Here is a 19,136-nt window from a genome sequence, read left to right on the forward strand (position 1 = left end):
AATGCTCAGCGCGCTAGTTCCTCAGTCATTGCGGTGGCGGGAACAGTCCGCGGGTAATACGCACAGACAGGAGCTAGAGCGGTCCTCGTGTGCACACCGTCCTAACACCGACCTGTATAAGACTAGGTGGCCCCATACGGCGGAGAAGGGCACGTTATCTGCGAGTACGAGCCACTACGGATCAGCTCTGTATTCTATGTACACGGTGAGGCTTCATGGGACCTCGGCCTTAGCAGGGTCCAGCTGAACTAACACAATGGAGCACCACAATTACTGTTTGGGCCCAAGCACTTGCCCTCACCATTACAAACATTGAAGGTGGCAACAAGGGCTATGTGTTGCCAGCGGTGCTAGAGGCGAGCGCTGGCTGTATAGCACAGCCTGCACACAGTAGTGCGCAGGCATAGCACCTGACCACGCTTTGCTCCAGCACCTGTCCTGTGAGGTTTGTGTATAAACTTGTATGTATGCTGATCACTGCTCTTTAAAGGGGTTGACCACTTTTGGTGACAATTTTCTTACTTTAATGCGTGCAATTGGGGCCAAAAATAATATTTGCAATTTACTTTCATTAAACATTTCGCACTGTTTGTCTTCTATAGTCGCTGAATTACACTGTCTATTGCTGGCTGCTGAATGAGTTACCAGGGTCGGCCACATTAGCTTTATTTTTACAAATGTGTTGAGGAAGATGATTTTGTGGCACTTACTATTATGTAGGTTTTATTATTATAGTGCCATTTATTCCATGGTGCTTTACATGTGAAAAAGGGGTATACATACAAAAACAATTACAATGATCTTTAACAAAACTTGACCGCAACTGGTACAGGAGGAGCGAGGACCCTCCCTGCGAGGGCTCAGTCTACAAGGAATGGGTGAGGACTTAGTATGTGAGGGTAGAGCTAGTCGTGGAGCGATGGTTACTGCAGGTTGTAGGCTTGTCAGAAGAGGTAGGTCTTCAGGTCCCTTTTGAAGGTTTCCACAGTAGGCGAGAGTCTGATATGTTGGGGTAGAGATTTCCAGAGAAGGGGAGATGCATGGGAGAAATCTTATATGCGATTGAGATAAGGGGAGTAGAGAAGGAGATCTTGTGAGGATCGGAGGCTGCGTGCAGGTAAGTACCGGGAGACTAGGTCACAGATGGATGGATTTGTATGCCAAGGTTAGGGTTTTGAACTGGAGTCTCTGGGCAATGGGGAGCCAGTGAAAGGATTGACAGAGAGGAGAGGCCAGGGAATAGCGGGGGGACAGGTGGATTAGTCGGGCAGCAGAGTTTAGGATAGATTGGAGTGGTGAGAAAGTGTTGGAAGGGAGGTTGCAGTAGTTGAGGCAGGAGATGAGGGTGTGCACTAGTGTTTTTGCAGATTTGTGGTTGAGGAATGTGCAGATCCGGGAAATATTTTTGAGTTGGAGTCGGCAGGAAGTGGAAAGGGTTTGGATATGTGGTTTGAAAGAGAGATCAGAGTTACCCCAAGGCAGCGAGCTTGCAGGACTGGGGAGAGTGAACAGCCATTGACGTTGATAGGTATGACAGGTTCTCCTCCTTCTCTTGTTACTGCAGCTTTCCGCAGACTGCACAGATCTCCAGTCCATACAATGGTGGCTAGTGGAGGAACAGTGACGAGAGACCCGTCTATCAGTCTTGTCCAAGTGAAAACCCCAAATGAGAAAACTGCTTTTCTCTTGGAGACTGATTGACAGGTCTGGTCACATGTTCCTCTGTCCACGGCTGTTAACCTGTTAAATCCTGCTGTCAATCTTTGAGGCTATGTGCCCATGATGCTGAATTGAAGCAGAAAATTTCCACAGCGTTTCTGCATGTCCTTGCCAGTAAAAACGCTTGCGGATTTTACACGCGTTTTTTAAGCGTTTTTACATGCGGATTTGACTTGCTTTTTTCAAATGCATTGTGACCTCAAATCCGCATGCGGAAACGCACAAATAATGGACATGCTGCGGATTTTTCCGCAAGGAAAATCCACTGCGGAAAATTCCGCGGCATGTGCACACAGCATGCGGATTTTCATTGGGGACCATGGAGCACAGATTACCAAGCGTTTTTAAAGCGTTTACGGAAATTCCGCATGAAAAACGCATTGTGGGCACGCAGCCTCACAGCAGCATTTAAGATGCGCCGACTGGGGCATGCGCCATTCCATGCTCCCATCGGCATACCCATGATCTGAATGCAGGGCACCGATGGGTTGTTATGACAGCCAGGGGTTGGGTGACAACTGTGCCTGTCATGATCCATTCCTGCAGGCCGGCGTTCTTAGGAGAACGTGATTTTTGCTATACATGACAGTGCTTCAGCACTGCTATGTGTAGCACAAGCGATTGAACGATTACAGCTTCACGTTCCCTAAGTGGGACCATTACATACAGTAAAAAGTGAAGAAACAAATGTTTAAACAAAAAAAACTCAAATTCCTTTGTTCCCATTGAAAATAAAACAAAAACACATACTTTGTATCGCTTCTTTCAGAAATATTGGATTTATCAAAATACACTGCTCAAAAAATAAAGGGAACACTCAAATAACACATCCTAGATCTGAATGAATGAAATATTCTCATTGACTACTTTGTTCTGTACAAAGTTGAATGTGCTGACAAAATCACGCAAACATCATCAATGGAAATCAAATTTATTAACCAATAAAGGCCTGGATTTGGAGTCACCCCCAAAATTAAAGTGGAAAAACACACTACAGGCTGATCCAAAGTTGATGTAATGTCCTTAAAACAAGTCAAAATGAGGCTCAGTATTGTGTGTGGCCTCCACATGCCTGTATGACCTCCCTACAATGCTTGGGCATGCTCCTGATGAGGTTGCGGATGGTCTCCTGTGGGATCTCCTCCCAGACCTGGACTAAAGCATCCGCCAACTCCTGGACAGTCTGTGGTGCAACATGACGTTGGTGGATAGAGCGAGAAATTATGTCCCAGATGTGCTCAATCGGATTCAGGTCTGGGGAACGGGCGGGCCAGTCCATAGCTTCAATGCCTTCATCTTGCAGGAACTGCTGACACACTCCAGCCACATGAGGTCTGGCATTGTCCTGCATTAGGAGGAACCCAGGGCCAACCACACCAGCATATGGTCTCACAAGGGGTCTGAGGATCTCATCTCGGTACCTAATGGCAGCCAGGCTACCTCTGGCGAGCACGTGGAGGGCTGTATAGCCCTCCAATGTGGGGCCCATTATACTGTATGGAGGACTATGTGGGGCCCATTATACTGTATGGAGGATTTTTTAGCACAGATAATCCCAGATTAGGCATTATATATGTACTTGGGAGCACAGCCGGGTAGTCACGGCTTTGCAACCCCATCAACTCCAAATTATAACATTAATTAATCAGGAGGAATACGGAGTATTTTATAGACTCAAGTAAAATCAATTTTTATTGGATATGTATTAAAAAACACATTGATTCATAAAATTCAGATAGGACAAACAAAGATTACATCAAGAGTGTGTACAGCACTGCATATAGCTATTCATTTGTATATAATCCAATCCTGCAAAAACCCATGCTGGGAAAATTTTGAACTGCACAGGTGCACAATGCCAAAGGCAGGCTATGAATGACAAATTAGCACCACCGTAGGTGGTAGATCACAATGTCTCACCTGTGTATCAAAAATAAAATGAACAAAGCCCAGTCATTATTTTTCATTAAATAAGCACATTGGTATTGTGTCTGTCAAATATAATGTCCATAGCTTACCCAGGGAGCAGGATGGCAAAGAGAGTGCAGCAGGCTGACACACAAGAGCTGTATTGGGATCCATCACCCCGCATGGCCTTAATGAGACCGTGAATTTTGCATCATTCCTGTAGACCATACCTTAATCCTGTTCTTTTTATTTATCCCTTTCTTTCCCTTGTTTATTTTCTTGTTTGAATTTTATGTCTATTGTAGTTCTAATTTTATTTTATTCTCATTTTTCTTATATTAGTGACCTCTTTCCATGGTCATTCAAACTGGACCAATCACTTATTCAATTTCCCTGGGGCAACTGGACTCTTCTACTTGTGTTTAGCACATATGGATTCCCCTTTTTTGAAAGTCATCTATTCAAGCCAACACTGTATAATATTGTTGCTGATTTGTCACTTATATGTAAAAACTTCTTTTTTTTCTAAGGGGATACTATGTGTGGCTATTTATATCAATATTTTTTATTATATGTCATTATTGTCCGGGGATGTTGATTTTATATCGTTTGGTGACGTAGTGCACGTGCGCAGATCGGTTACCGTATGCCCGGGATTCCTGGGGCGTCTGGTGCTGTTGTGCGCGGGTGCCTTGGTGACGCGTCCTGGCTCCTGCGCAGTGACAGTGATGCCGCCGGTGGATTGCCGGACTGCGTGTGCCCGGGTGCGCATGCGCCAATGTGCGTCATCAAAATGGGAGTGGCATGCTGTTCCCATGTAACCTATACTTTAGGTCCTTGCCGGATGTGGAGTGCAGCGCACATGCGCCGTGAACGTTCTATTATTGGCCACTTCCACACCATGTGATATGGTACCATGTGAATTTAAGGTCCTGCTTTGGCTTATTGCCATATCCCCCATGATGAAGCGGTAACATTGAAAGCGAAACGCGCGTAGGGGTCTCTTAGGGGGCTCTTGTGTGTCAGCCTGCTGCACTCTCTTTGCCATTCTGCTCCCTGGGTAAGCTATGGACATTATATTTGACAGACACAATACCAACGTGCTTATTTAATGAAAAATGACTGGGCTTTGTTCATTTTATTTGTGGTACACAGGTGAGACATTGTGATCTACCACCTACGGTGGTGCTAATTTGTCATTCATAGCCTGCCTTTGGCATTGTGCACCTGTGCAGTTCAAAATTTCCCAGCATGGGTTTTTTCAGGATTGGATTATATACAAATCAATAGCTATATGCAGTACATATAATACTCCGTATTCCTGCTGATTAATTAATGTATGGAGGACTATGTGGGGTCCATTATACTGTATGGAGGACTATGTATGATCTATTATACTGTATGGAGCACTATGTGGAGCCCATTATACTGTATGGAGCACTATGTGGGGCCCATTATACTGTATTGAGGACTATGTGGGGCCAATATACTGTATGGGTGACAATGTGGAGCCCATTATTCTGTATGGAGGACTATATGGGGCCATTATATTGTATGGAGGACTATGTGGGGCCCATTATACTGTATGGAGGACTATGTGGGGCCATTATTCTGTATGGGTGACAATGTGGAGCCCATTATTCTGTATGGAGGACTATGTGGGGCCATTATGCTGTATGGAGGACTATGTGGGGCCCATTATACTGTATAGAGGACTATGTGGGGCCCATTATACTGTATGGAGGACTATGTGGGGCCCATTATACTGTATAGAGGACTATGTGGGCCCATTATACTGTATGGAGGACTATGTGGGGCTCATTATTCTGTATGGAGGACTATGTGGGGCCCATTATACTGTATGGAGGACTATGTGGGGCCCATTATACTGTATGGAGGACTATGTGAGGCCCATTATTCTGTATGGAGGACTATGTGGGCCCATTATACTATATGGAGGACTATGTGGACCCATTATACTGTATGGAGGATTATGTGGGGCCCATTATTCTGTATGGAGGACTATGTGGGGCCCATTATACTGTATGGAGGACTATGTGGGGCTCATTATTCTGCATGTAGGACTATGTGGGGCTCATTATTCTGTATGTAGGACTATGTGGGGCCCATTATACTGTATGGAGGACTATGTGGGGCCCATTATACTGTATGGAGGATTATGTGGGGCCCATTATTCTGTACGGAGGACTATGTGGGGCCCATTATACTGTACGGAGGACTATGTGGGGCTCATTATTCTGTATGTAGGATTATGTGGGGCCCATTCTGTATGGAGGACTATGTGGGGCCCATTATACTGTATGGAGGACTATGTGGGGCCCATTATACTGTATGGAGGACTATGTGAGGCCCACTATTCTGTATACTGGTTGGCCCAAGACTTTGTCCAAGTTTTTCATTTTGGCCCTCTGTGTGTCTGAGTTTGACATCCCTGCGTTAAAATAAAACGTGTTGCTTGTAGCAACCAATCCCCTCAGTTTTCACTTTCTAGCTGCCCTAGAAGAAGCTTGTCACCGGCTGCCAGTGGTAACAACCGGTTTTCTTTACCGTGGCCGCCAGCTGGTACCTCACTGCTTTCCTAGGAGCAGACAGGACTGAGCAGGTAGGAGTGGGCTGTGTATGTAAGGGTATGGGATAAGGAGAGACTGCCCTGCAGGACGGCAGCCATTACTGCTCTCTCCGTGCTATTGCACGCTATCAGCACAACAAAGGCGCAGCACGGTCACCGCTAGCCCCGCCCCTCCCTAGTTACCAGGTAACAGCAGAAAAGCACGTTCTCCCCCGAAAAGAGGAGGAGCTGCATGTGACGTAATCGCCCACTAGCCAATAGCCGGCTTCAACGACCGTTGGTGGCTGATAAAGAGCGGGGAGACGGGCTGCTGCGCTCTAGTGACAGCGGCGGAGGTGTGGTAGCCTGCATTGTGCGGACATGTCGCGGTACGGCCGGTACAGTGGCGGTAAGCGGGTACGGGGTACGCAGGGCGGTCCCTGAGGCGGGCGGTTTTCCTCTTCTGCCTCCGGCAGCGCGTTCGGCCTGCGGTCGCCATTTTGCAGTGTGGGCGGTCACGTGTTTGGCGCTTTGTGCAGTACTGCTAGGTAATGGCGGGTCGTGGTGTATTCTGGTGGTCCATGTGCTCGGTATGTCGGCGTGCCTCCTCACTGTGTCCCGCTGCCTCGCCTTCAGTCGTGTGGGTGTGCAGACCAGCCCGGCCTAATGGGCGGCAGAAATAACGACACCTGCTAAATCCCACGCACGGCCTGCAGGAGCGGCGGGGGACACGTGCAGGCCTGAAAGTGGGGGGTGGACCGAGTGAGCGAGCCTTGAGGTGGATGCAGGGGGGCCCTAGCGAGCGAGCCTGGAGGTGGATGCGGGGGGCCCTAGCGAGCGAGCCTGGAGGTGGATGCGGGGGGCCCTAGTGAGCGAGCCTGGAGGTGGATGGGGGGGGATGGACTGAGTGAGCGAGCCTGGAGGTGGATGGGGGGGGGGGTGGACTGAGTGAGCGAGCCTGGAGGTGGATGGGGGGGGGGTGGACTGAGTGAGCGAGCCTGGAGGTGGATGGGGGGGGGGTGGACTGAGCGAGCGAGCCTGGAGGTGGATGGGGGGGGGGGGTGGACTGAGTGAGCGAGCCTGGAGGTGGATGGGGGGGGGGGTGGACTGAGTGAGCGAGCCTGGAGGTGGATGGGGGGGGGGGTGGACTGAGTGAGCGAGCCTGGAGGTGGATGGGGGGGGGGTGGACTGAGTGAGCCGAGCCTGGAGGTGGGTGGGGGGGGGGTGGACTGAGCGAGCGAGCCTGGAGGTGGATGGGGGGGGGGGGTGGACTGAGTGAGCGAGCCTGGAGGTGGATGCGGGGGGGGGGGGGTGGACTGAGTGAGCGAGCCTGGAGGTGGATGCGGGGGGGGGCCCTAGTGAGCGAGCCTGGAGGTGGATGCGGGGGGGGGACCCTAGTGAGCGAGCCTGGAGGTGGATGCGGGGGAGGCCCTAGTGAGCGAGCCTGGAGGTGGATGCGGGGGGGGGGACCCCAGTGAGCCGAGCCTGGAGGTGGATGCGGGGGGGGGGACCCCAGTGAGCCGAGCCTGGAGGTGGGTGGGGGGGGGGTGGACTGAGCGAGCGAGCCTGGAGGTGGATGGGGGGGGGGGTGGACTGAGTGAGCGAGCCTGGAGGTGGATGCGGGGGGGGGGGGGGTGGACTGAGTGAGCGAGCCTGGAGGTGGATGCGGGGGGGGGCCCTAGTGAGCGAGCCTGGAGGTGGATGCGGGGGAGGCCCTAGTGAGCGAGCCTGGAGGTGGATGCGGGGGGACCCTAGTGAGCGAGCCTGGAGGTGGATGGGGGGGGGGACCCTAGTGAGCGAGCCTGGAGGTGGATGCGGGGGGGGGGGCCTAGTGAGCGAGCCTGGAGGTGGATGCGGGGGGGGGCCCTAGTGAGCGAGCCTGGAGGTGGATGCGGGGGGGGGGGGCCCAGTGAGCGAGCCTGGAGGTGGATGCGGGGGGGGGACCCCAGTGAGCCGAGCCTGGAGGTGGATGGGGGGGGGGGGTGGACTGAGTGAGCGAGCCTGGAGGTGGGTGGGGGGGGGGTGGACTGAGTGAGCGAGCCTGGAGGTGGATGGGGGGGGGGTGGACTGAGTGAGCGAGCCTGGAGGTGGATGCGGGGGGGGGGTGGACTGAGTGAGCGAGCCTGGAGGTGGATGCGGGGGGGGGGGCCCTAGTGAGCGAGCCTGGAGGTGGATGCGGGGGGGGGACCCTAGTGAGCGAGCCTGGAGGTGGATGCGGGGGAGGCCCTAGTGAGCGAGCCTGGAGGTGGATGCGGGGGGGCCCTAGTGAGCGAGCCTGGAGGTGGATGCGGGGGGGCCCTAGTGAGCGAGCCTGGAGGTGGATGCGGGGGGGCCCTAGTGAGCGAGCCTGGAGGTGGATGCGGGGGGGGGGCCCTAGTGAGCGAGCCTGGAGGTGGATGGGGGGGGGCCCTAGTGAGCGAGCCTGGAGGTGGATGGGGGGGGGTGGACCAAGTGAGCGAGCCTGGAGGTGGATGGGGGGGGTGGACCGAGTGAGCGAGCCTGGAGGTGGATGGGGGGGGGGTGGACCGAGTGAGCGTGCCTGGAGGTGGATGCGGGGGGGCCCTAGTGAGCGAGCCTGGAGGTGGGGGGGCCCATAGGCGGCTCGTTACATCATTGTACCCCTGCAGTCAGTCATGTGCTCCCTGGTCAGTGACCTCGGTGCTTGCCTGTAGTTCACCCCCTGCCCCTTCCTCATACCTTTTTTTGGTTCTTCGCTGTTTTCTAGACTTTGCTTCCACTGAATTGGAGCCTGACCCTGTTCTAGCCTCCATATTGGTGGTCACTGCCAGTCGGTGTCCATTTTGGTGAAGTAGGTATAAAATGGACCGACTTCTAAAATGTTTAATAAATGGGGTACAGTAGTACAATGCAGTATGTGGGAATTTTTTTCAGAATTTGGGAAAGTTATGAAAGGTCCTATAATGTCTGTACTGTTCCTGATCTAAGGATCTCTGCTTTTAGTTGAGATGAATCTGTGCTGCACTTTATGTACACGCTCAGTGTCAAACCTGCAGTGGCCAGCTGTTATAGCATAGTGGATGGGATTTGTAGAAATCCCATGTCCACTATGCGTATCTGGGCACTTGCAGATCACCTGCCGAAACTGACATGCGGTGCATCTTTCCAGACCGCAGCATGTCGATTTCTCTGCGTGTTCGCATGCGGGATTTCCCTATAGACCTAACCTCTATGGGGAAAGTCCCCTTGTGAAAGACTGCCGCTCATTTGCATAAAATGAGCGGAAGCCACAGGCTTCTATTCCGCAGCTTCTGGACTGCCAGCCTGGACACATCGGGAGCGCATACCCATAATGCCTTGAGAGTAGGTTTTTCCTGCAGGAAAAAAAAAAGCACTACAAAAATGCAACATGTGAACATAGCCTTACAGTATTGTAGAGTGTGAGCAGATCTTCATTCTGCTAGAAATAATCAGGGCTGAAAATATCCTTTTAAAGATCTGTTCAAAATTTGAAATATTTATCAATTTTTATTCTTGCTGCTCCCCACAGTATTGTTTTTTCTGTCTGGCATATGCTGTCAGAAATGTGGGCCTTTTTTTATTTCATGTTAATTTGTCTTTACCAAGGGAACATGACTCACATTCTCTAGAGGGTTTTTCTAGGCTGGGTCTCCCAGCGATCTTGAGATCTGGGCTCTGAAAAGCACTTCTGAGCGAAGGTCGAGCATGCACCCAGCTCCATACCTTGTCTATGATGCTGCCAGAGATGTGTGGTCCACTACGCCATCTCACCCAATCATAGAGATTGACTGGAGGTGCACATGTTTGTCCTTCGTCCCACTCAGCTTTTCAGAGCCTCATCTTCAGGATTTCTGGGATGGCTTATTATCTTGGTCCAAACCCAGTAAACAGACGTGGCCTCATACCTTGGTTTGTGTCTGATATTGCAACGTTTTGTAGAAATCTAGCCGACGTCCTCCAAATCAGATGATGAGAAATCAAGGCATCCTTTAACTTGCTATGTACAGGATATGACAGTTTTTCAACATGTAGCAGGTCTTTTTTGTTTTGATATTGCAACTTTGTCTCTGTTTCTTCATTGGGCCTGAACTGTATTGATTTGTCAGGCACAACCACTACTGGAAGTACAGCGCTCCGCTTGGTAACAATGAAGGGGTCTGCTTGTGGTGGCATTCATTAGTGGAGTTCAAATCTTGTCCAGCCCCTTCCCCCATGGTTCTAATATTGATGGACAATTCTTTGTAAGGAATATAACCTGCTAGGACACGTTCGGTATTTGCAAGGGTGGTTGTTATAATGCGTTTTGCCACCCGTTCCTTGTTCCCGTTGGTGCTTGCGTCTGAACATCCCCCCCCCCCCCCCCCCCCTGCAAAATGGCACTTTGGTGTATGTGCTGACAAGGCCATAGACTTTAATTGTGCTAACAGAGCGAACGCGCTTGGCCGTGCATAATTTTGGTCGTATATGCCTACTGGAGGCGGACACTTAGATGTAGTATACTGCATATAGGTGTCCGTCTCTATGGAACCACCCTGGCCAAGACCAGGAGTGGGTGAACAATGTAGAAGTGCTGACGTGTTTCTATTGACTGTTCCACTCCTAGTTTTGGCTTACAGATGCTGAGGTAAAATACTGAACATAGCCTTACAATGGGTCTTAAAAGTGATACCTGCAAGTGGTTCACACTGATTTTTTGTAGCTGTTTTGTATAAATTTTTACTTTTTTTTTTTTTTTCTTCCTTCTTCAGAAGCGAAAGTCTATGTTGGTAATCTAGGAACTGGAGCTGGCAAAGGAGAGTTGGAGCGTGCGTTTAGTTACTACGGCCCCCTGCGTACAGTCTGGATTGCCCGAAACCCTCCTGGGTTTGCTTTTGTAGAGTTTGAAGACACGCGGGACGCTGAAGACGCTGTGCGCGGATTAGACGGAAAGTACGTGCTTCACTTTTTTTTTTCTATGCTGTACTAAAGTTCATTAAATATGTGCATCATTTTTAAGATATGTCACGAACCGCAGCAATCCTAAGTGGACTGGCAGTGTTCCTGGTTGCTAGGAGGCAGGATGTTGTTGCTCTCATTTATAGTGAATGGGAGTAGCCGAGATTACAAATGTACAATTCTTGTAATTTCTCTTAATTTCAATGGGAAGCACGTCTATGATCGAATCCTGACTGTTCTTGCAATCTGGGAGAGCCAGCAGCAACAGACCTACTGGTGTTTAAATAAGTTGTCCAGATTTAGCATGAAAGTCTGCAGACTTCTGAATCCTCACACCATGCGTACCACATGCTGTCAGGATTCTCCAGTGTTGATGGTGAGAGTGGGCAGTCGCATGATGGAAGAATGCGACTTTCCTAATTTTAGCCACATGCTGAGTGGATGTGTGCAGGCTCCCTCTGTACAAGTGAATTGAATGAGGCAGTATAGTCAGCGCATGTAAGCAAATCGCATACTTCCTGTCACTGGAGAATCCGGACTGTGTGCGTTGCGCACACTGAGGATTCAGAAGTCTGCAGTCATGGCATGGCTGCTGACTTTCATTCCAAACCTGGACAACCCCTTTAAGTTTAAAAGACAACAAACCATGCTATAAAACATCTGCACACCGCCCTTTATGGGGACTCTTGCATTTGGTATCACTCTTACTAAATGTGCTAAGTTGAGAGGGTGGTTGAAAAGACGGTGTATATCTTCATCATGTTTTTAAAGGGAATCTGTCACCACTTTGGTGTTCACACCTCTACTATGGTCATACAGGTTATAGAAAAGTATATCTAGATATACCTGTATGGCCCATAGTAGAGGTCTGACTGCAGAGAAAAGCGGTTTAATCAATTCTATTTTGTACAGGCTTGACGTCCGGAGGATGCCAAGCAATCCCTGCATAAGGGTCCCCTCCCTTCCTATACCCCCCCTCTCTGCACATCCCTGTGCTCCTTGACTTCCAAGGCATGCGTAAAGCGCCGCTCACAGAGCACGCTTTGCTTCATCCTGGCCCCGTCTGCCTGTGCACTGTGCTGCAGGTTTCTATTGGGAATGCGCCGGAAGTGACGAGTGATTCCCCTGTGCAATAGAACATGCTCTGCGAGCCGCGCTTTGCGCATGCCCAAGAAGTCAGGGAGCACAGTGCACGTCACAGGGCCTGTCATAGGCCTTGTGATGTCCAGGGGAGGGGGATTATGATGATTAAGCATACAAGCAGGGATTTGGGGGAATAATAAGCACATAGGCGGATGCACATAATCCCCCGGACGCCAAGCCTGTACAAAATAGTTGATTAACCCTCAACTGGTGAGGTGGGGTTTTTGTCACGCAACTAGTGATGTGGGGTTTCCTATACCACAGTGTTTAGAAATCTCTTATTTTTACAGAAAATGCAAAGATCACGTTTGTTTTTATCATTTTCTTGTTGACGATTGATTACACATGAGTATAACAAATTTTTGACACCCACAAATGGATGGAAGCTAGTGAGACACGTATCCTCATACCAGCATTTTTCAATGAATGGCAGCCGAACAAAAATTCCCTGTGGTGTGGCAAAACCCACCTAACCAGTTAAGGGGTTAAAGTGCTTTTTTCTGCAATCAAACCTCTACTATGGGCCATACACATATGTATAGATTTACTTTTCTATACCCTGTATGGCCATAGTAGAGGTCTGATAACTCCAAAGTGGTGACAGATTTCCTTTAACAATATATTAATTGTGAGTTTTTATCTTTACAGAGTTATTTGTGGCTCAAGAGTTCGAGTAGAGCTGTCCACAGGCATGCCACGGCGATCTCGCTACGACAGACCCCCGGCTCGTCGTCCTTTTGATCCAAGTGATAGATGTTATGAGTGTGGTGAAAAGGGTCACTATGCTTATGACTGCCTAAGGTACAGCCGACGTAGGAGAAGCAGGTACACTGGGTTTATTGATGAGTAGCCAGGTGTTCAGCAATACTGAAAGCTGGCAGTGATAGTCCTAAAGCAGCAGCTGCTTTTAACGAGTAGAATGAAGAATATAGAACCCAGTGCAATGTTAGGCCAGAAGGGGGTGGGCTGTGCAATGTTAGGCCAGAAGGGGGTGGGCTGGCAGGTTCACACTAAAGATTAGCTTTTGGCATGCACAAATGTGTCAGACAAGTCTGTGGGCAGTTATAGTAACAGACTACTCTGTGCCGTTTAATATGCAGAAAAGATGGTTATCTACAGCTTATTACTGAAACGTAAGATCTCTATTACCCAACAAAAAGTTCTAAAATGCAAATTAAATTTCTCTCCTAGGCAAAATGTCGCTGATGGACTTTCTTTTGCCCTAAGGCTAAATGTTTGACATGTTTGGATTAAATGTTAATAGGACTTTGTAGCTTTGTATGCATGTGCTTGCAGCGTACAAGAAACTTGAAGTGAAAGTTGGGTGTGGGGAGGAAGTGAGCATTTTAGTTACTATGGCTGAAGTAACCTAAATTGGGCAGTTATAGCAGTTAATGGATTTTGTGTGCTGCTGCTTTTTTATGCATTATGGCTTATGTGATGACTTTGCACTGTTCAAATATATTAATAATCAACCTGGTCAAAACCTTACAGGTTTCTTCGTTTGAGTCAGTCGACTTGATTCAGAATGTCACGAGCCTTAAGATTTCATGCTGAGGCGCCTTGCAAATCCGACCTTATGATTCTGCTAGACCTTGAGGTGATCAGCATAAGAGGCCAGATCCCCTCAAGCCTTCTACAACTATATCATCCTTTAAGATTCTGTAGAGGCCTTGAAATCTACGATCTACTGTGATCGCCGTATCAGAGTAATATTGGCATACAATTGGGGCACCCCTCCGCTTTAGAAAAGAACTACAGATTGACCACATTCCCATCTAGAAAAAACGTCAATCAAGCCTCACCTGGCTCATATGGCTGTCAGTATGATCGTCGTTAGATTGAAGACCTACAGTAGATGAAGTGATCGGCTGGTAGATCCTTCTAGACCGTCTAGATCTTCTAGACCTTGAGGCCAAAGAGGGTCGACCTGCAGACTTGCAAGGTTTATTTACTACAAATTCTAGTCTTGTTTTTTATTTTATTTTTTTGGTTTTTTTGTTTTGTTTCTTTGTTTGTTTTTTTTTTCATCTTTTTTTTTTTTTTTTTTTTTTTTTCATTTTATTGTAAAGTGAAACTCCTTTTATTTAACCAGTTTCTCCTAGGTAGATCTATTCAAGGCAAATAGGTGTCCTGATATCAGACGCTCATTGCTGTCTGACTGTAGTCTACCTAATTGATGATTTCTAAATAGAAGATAACTTTACTTTTAAATATTCAGATCCAGGTCTCGCTCTCACTCAAGATCCCGGGGAAGGCGATACACTCGTTCTAGAAGCAGAAGCCGAGGAAGGAGGTGAGTTTTTTTTAAATTTTTTTTAAAGTGAAATAATGGGAATGTAAAATTTTAGTGCTGAGATCTTACACCTTCTGCAGACTATTAAATACTGACTTGAATACTGTGGTCACGAATTTGGAAATTAATATAAGAGCTCATGGTGGTAACTGTAGAAAGATAATCAGTACCCAGTTTATTATATATTTTAGGAGTCAGTCCTTTTTATACGGACTCCACCAAAATGGACAGACTGCATGACTCAGACTCCTCAGCCCTGTTGGTCATCATCTAGCACAAATTGAGCAGGGTAAATGCTTTGATTTGTCTTTCAGAAACTATTTAAAGCTTGTCTTGTGCAATATTCTGTTTTGTAGGTCTAGGTCTGGTTCTCCCCGTAGGTCTAGGTCTGGCTCACCTCGTAGGTCAAGATCTGGTTCCCCACGCAGATCACGATCTCCGTCAGTTAAAAGGTCTAGGTAAGTGAAAATTCTAAAACCTAAGTGGGTTGTGTGTAATGTTGGATTTGTATTATTTGGTGGTAGATCTAAAATATCTGAACTGTTTTCAGATCTAGGTCTCGCTCCAGATCCAGGTCTGTCACACGCCCCAGAAGCAGGTAAGAATGCATTTCACTTCTCTGATTCATTTAGATGTACTGATTTGAACCTAATAATGAGCGTGGAATGCCTGTGTACAAGTTGGTTTGCACTTGTTTGTATGTTTACATGAGCTAAGGTGAACTTATGTGAAAAACTGTTAATGCAATTGTTTATGCCAGCATTAAAAATTATTGGCACTACATTGTCCTGTGTACAGTTTCTAATTACCTGATGAATGATCATTTTACTAGTTTATTAAGTGTCCTTTTTATATGGGCTGATCAGTAATGAGTATTTCTGCACATTTGCCTATTGACTCATTTAAATGTGCTATTGCATGTGCACTATAAGCATGTGGCCTATAATGTAATGTCATCCCTCACCTAAGATATGTGCAAATGGCACCAGAACACCCCTTTGAGGGGGTGGGGGTTGTCCTGTTTTGTACATTACTTTTTAATGGAGAATGCAGCAGAAAATAAGCTATGCTAAGCTCTATTCTGTCATCTTAGCCCAGTGTTCTCCACTGGTATCCTGACAGTCAATGTCACAAGACTCATCAGCAAAATAGCGACCTCAAGGATTGCTTATTGATGGTTCTTAAATACATTTCTAAATTTTTCATTTCTAGATCAAAGTCCAGATCTGTTACTCCCAAAAGAAGGTATGTCACATTTTCTATTCCTCAACACATATAGTTATAGTTAGTGGTCTACTCTTAGATAAAATATATGTACACATCTCTGTGCCTCTGGGGAAAGTCTTAATTCACAAGATACTAACTGATTTCTCTTTGCAGCCGCTCACCATCCCGGAGCCCACGAAGGAGCATAAGCCCAGAGAGGAATGGCTAGACTTCCACTTTTCTTTTTTTTTCTTTTTTTTTTTACATACTTGCTATGGCATTCACTTGCCAGACATGCATATTTTTTTCACCTTTTGAATTGTTTTTAAGTCACTTTCGTAGGCTAGCGTACAATGTATGTTATATTCTGTCATCTGAAAGTGAAACTTTTGTATCTTTAAATTAAAAGTACTTGTTCAATGATTGTGACCTGTCTTGACTAGAATTTCCTATCCTAAAAGTGCAGGGATACTTGGGGATGCATGAGGGAAAAGACCCATTTTAAAAACTGTAATAAATGACTTGCCTGATGCATATGGCTACTTGCACTCTTGAGTAAATAATTTGAATGTGATTTTCTTGACAAACTGGTGGCTCGCCTGACATGTGCTATACCTGATTAATTGCAGTATGGTTTCTGGGTCCTTTGTGGTTTTGCCCTAACATGATTCTGCATTTCCATATTGTGCTGTTATATGAAGATTTGTGCTGTGGTCTATTACCTGAGCAGCTTGTATAAAGGAAACAACTTCTCAATCTGTCTATAGAGCTTTAAAACTGCAGATTTTGGAACTTCAGCATACGAGATGTTCTAAATAAAGTTTTCTTTTTTCCAATATCCTTGTTTGCTGTTCTTTTCCATGCAGTGTTTGTTACTTGTTCTGGTTTAAAACTAGTTTAATTAACCACTTCGCACCAGAGCCTGTTTTTGCCTTCGTGACCAGGCCCATTTTTTCAATTCTGACCGCTGTCACTTTATGAAGCAATTACTCTGGAACGCTTCAACGGATCCCCCTGATTCTGAGACTGTTTATTCGTGACATATTGTACTTCATGATAGTGGTAAAATTTCTTTGATATCACTTGCGTTTATTTGTGAAAAAATCGGAAATTTGGCAAAAATTTTGAAAATTTTGCAATTTTCAAACTTTGAATTTTCATGCCCTTAAATCAGAGAGATATGTCACACAAAATAGTTAATAAATAACATTTCCCACATGTCTACTTTACATCAGCACAATTTTGGAACCCAAATTTTTTTTTGTTGGGGAGCTATAAGGGTTAAAAGTTGACCAGCGATTTCTCATTTTTCCAACAAAATTTACAAAAACATTTTTTTTGGGACCACATCATATTTGAAGTCACTTTGAGGGGCCTTTATGACAGAAAGTACCCAAAAGTGACACCATTCTAAAAACTGCACCCCTCAAGGTGCTCAAAACCACATTCAAGAACTTTATTAACCCTTCAGGTGCTTCACAGGAATTTTTGGAATGTGGAAGAAAAAAATTAACATTTAACTTTTTTCACAAAAATGTTACTTTAGACCCATTTTTTTTTATTTTCACAGAGATAACAGGAGAAAATGGACCCCAAAATTTTTTGTGCAATTTCTCTTGAGCGTGCTGATACCCCATATGTGAGGGAAAACCACTGTTTGGGCGCACGGCAGGGTTCGGAAGGGAAGGAGCGCCATTAGACTTTTTGAATGTAAAATTTGTCTGAATAATTAGCAGACGCCATGTTGCATTTGGGGGACCCCTAATGTGCCTAAACAGTGGAAACCCCCCACAAGTGACACCATTTTGGAAACTAGACCCCTTAGGGAACTTATCTAGATGTGTGGTGAGCACCTTGCACCCCTAGCTGCTTCACAGAAGTTTATAATATTGAGCCATAAAAATAAAATTTTCACATTTTTCCCACAAAAAATGTTTTTCATTCCCTAATTTTGTATTATCATAAGGGTAACAGGACAAATTGCACCATGAAATTTGTTGTGCAATTTCTCCTGAACACGCCGATACCCCATATGTGGGGGAAAACCACTGCTTTGGTGTACGGCAGGGTTCGGAAGAGAAAGGAGCGCTATGTTGGCTGGGATAGGCAGCAGACACCATGTCACATTTGAAGAGTCGCTGACATGCCGAAACCCCCACAAGTGACCCCATTTTGTAAACTACACCTCTCAAGGAATTAATCTAGGGAAGTAGTGAGTATTTTTTAATTTTTAAATTTATACCATTGGGCAGTGAAAAAAGCATAATTATATTTTTACCACAAAAAAATGTTTTACCCTCAGATTTTACATTTTCACACAGGGCAATGGGTAAAAATGGTGCCGAAATGTGTCACACAATTTCTTCTAAAAGTGGCAATACCACATATGTGGCTGTATCGTACCACTCAGCCATACGGCGAGATCTGGGGGGGACGGAGCGCTATTTGACAATTGGAGAACACAAATTATTGTAGAATAGACATTTGGATTTGGGAGCACAACATTTTCTGAATTTCTTTTGGGGGGCAAGGGCCATTTCTCTTTTCCAGAGCCTTTCTGCTACCAGTAACTTGGAAGTCCCTTATATTTTTAACAGATGACGGACCTGAGTGGGGACTAGCTTTTTTTGAGGACTGAGTTGAAGCTTTTATTGGGAACATTTTACGTAACATTTATCCGGCGCGCTAGGCTGAGCACTTACATCGGGGTTTCCATCTAAATTTCCAAGTGATGTAATTCAGATGAAACCCCTGCGGGATCCATTCACTGTAATGAGGCAGCAGAGTTACTCTGGACTCCGTCTGGCCTCTGTTTAGCGGTGTCCTTTTTTTCAGAAGTGCACAAAACTGGCCAACCGCACTTTTATGCACGCCTAAAACAAATGACACCGTGGGATCCCAGGCTAGACGGCTTCCACAGTGGCCTATATCTGCCTCATTACAGGGAATCTTCTGTCATGGGTTCCGGCTGAATCACATATTTCAGAGATTTACACGGAAACTCTGGCGTAAGTGCTCAGCGCAGAGCGCAGGATAAATGTGAGCAGAGCCTTACTGCGATCTTTGGTAGACATAATAAACAAATCAGTAGCAGGTGAAGAATTGGTTTTATTTATTTTTTTTTACGCCGTTCCTAGTGTGATATAACTGATTAGATTACTTTATTCTTCGGGTCGGTGCGATTACAGAGATACCAGACTTATATCGGGTTTTTATGACTGACAGCTGTCACACACTAAGACGCTTTTTTTTTTGCAAAATCTAGTTTTTGCATCGCCATATTTTGAGAGCTATAATTTTTCCATATTTCGGCCGACAGTCATGTGACTGCTTGTTTTTTGCGGGACGAGTTGACCTTTTTATTGGTACCATTTTTGGGTA

At 46.5% G+C, this 19,136-nt stretch overlaps 1 protein-coding gene across 2 annotated transcripts; it reads left to right on the top strand.

Moving 5' to 3' along the window:
• The first annotated feature begins 6,434 nt into the window (after positions 1 to 6,434).
• SRSF7 (serine and arginine rich splicing factor 7) lies at positions 6,435 to 16,593 on the top strand. Of its 2 annotated transcripts, none has more exons than XM_073672587.1 (8): positions 6,435 to 6,605; positions 10,924 to 11,104; positions 12,902 to 13,078; positions 14,475 to 14,549; positions 14,906 to 15,007; positions 15,100 to 15,147; positions 15,762 to 15,794; positions 15,930 to 16,593. In XM_073672587.1, the coding sequence occupies exons 1-8, from the start codon at positions 6,578 to 6,580 to the stop codon at positions 15,982 to 15,984; spliced, it is 699 nt and encodes a 232-aa protein (XP_073528688.1). In that variant the 5' UTR covers positions 6,435 to 6,577; the 3' UTR covers positions 15,985 to 16,593. The 2 variants fall into 2 exon arrangements, with proteins under 2 accessions (XP_073528688.1, XP_073528689.1); XM_073672588.1 differs by having other exon boundaries at positions 12,902 to 13,054.
• The last annotated feature ends 2,543 nt before the right edge of the window (positions 16,594 to 19,136 follow it).

Source organism: Phyllobates terribilis, unplaced genomic scaffold, assembly GCF_046119375.1.
Source record: "Phyllobates terribilis strain yellow unplaced genomic scaffold, ASM4611937v1 Scaffold_3__8_contigs__length_932513732, whole genome shotgun sequence".
NCBI classification, from domain to species: domain Eukaryota; kingdom Metazoa; phylum Chordata; class Amphibia; order Anura; family Dendrobatidae; genus Phyllobates; species Phyllobates terribilis.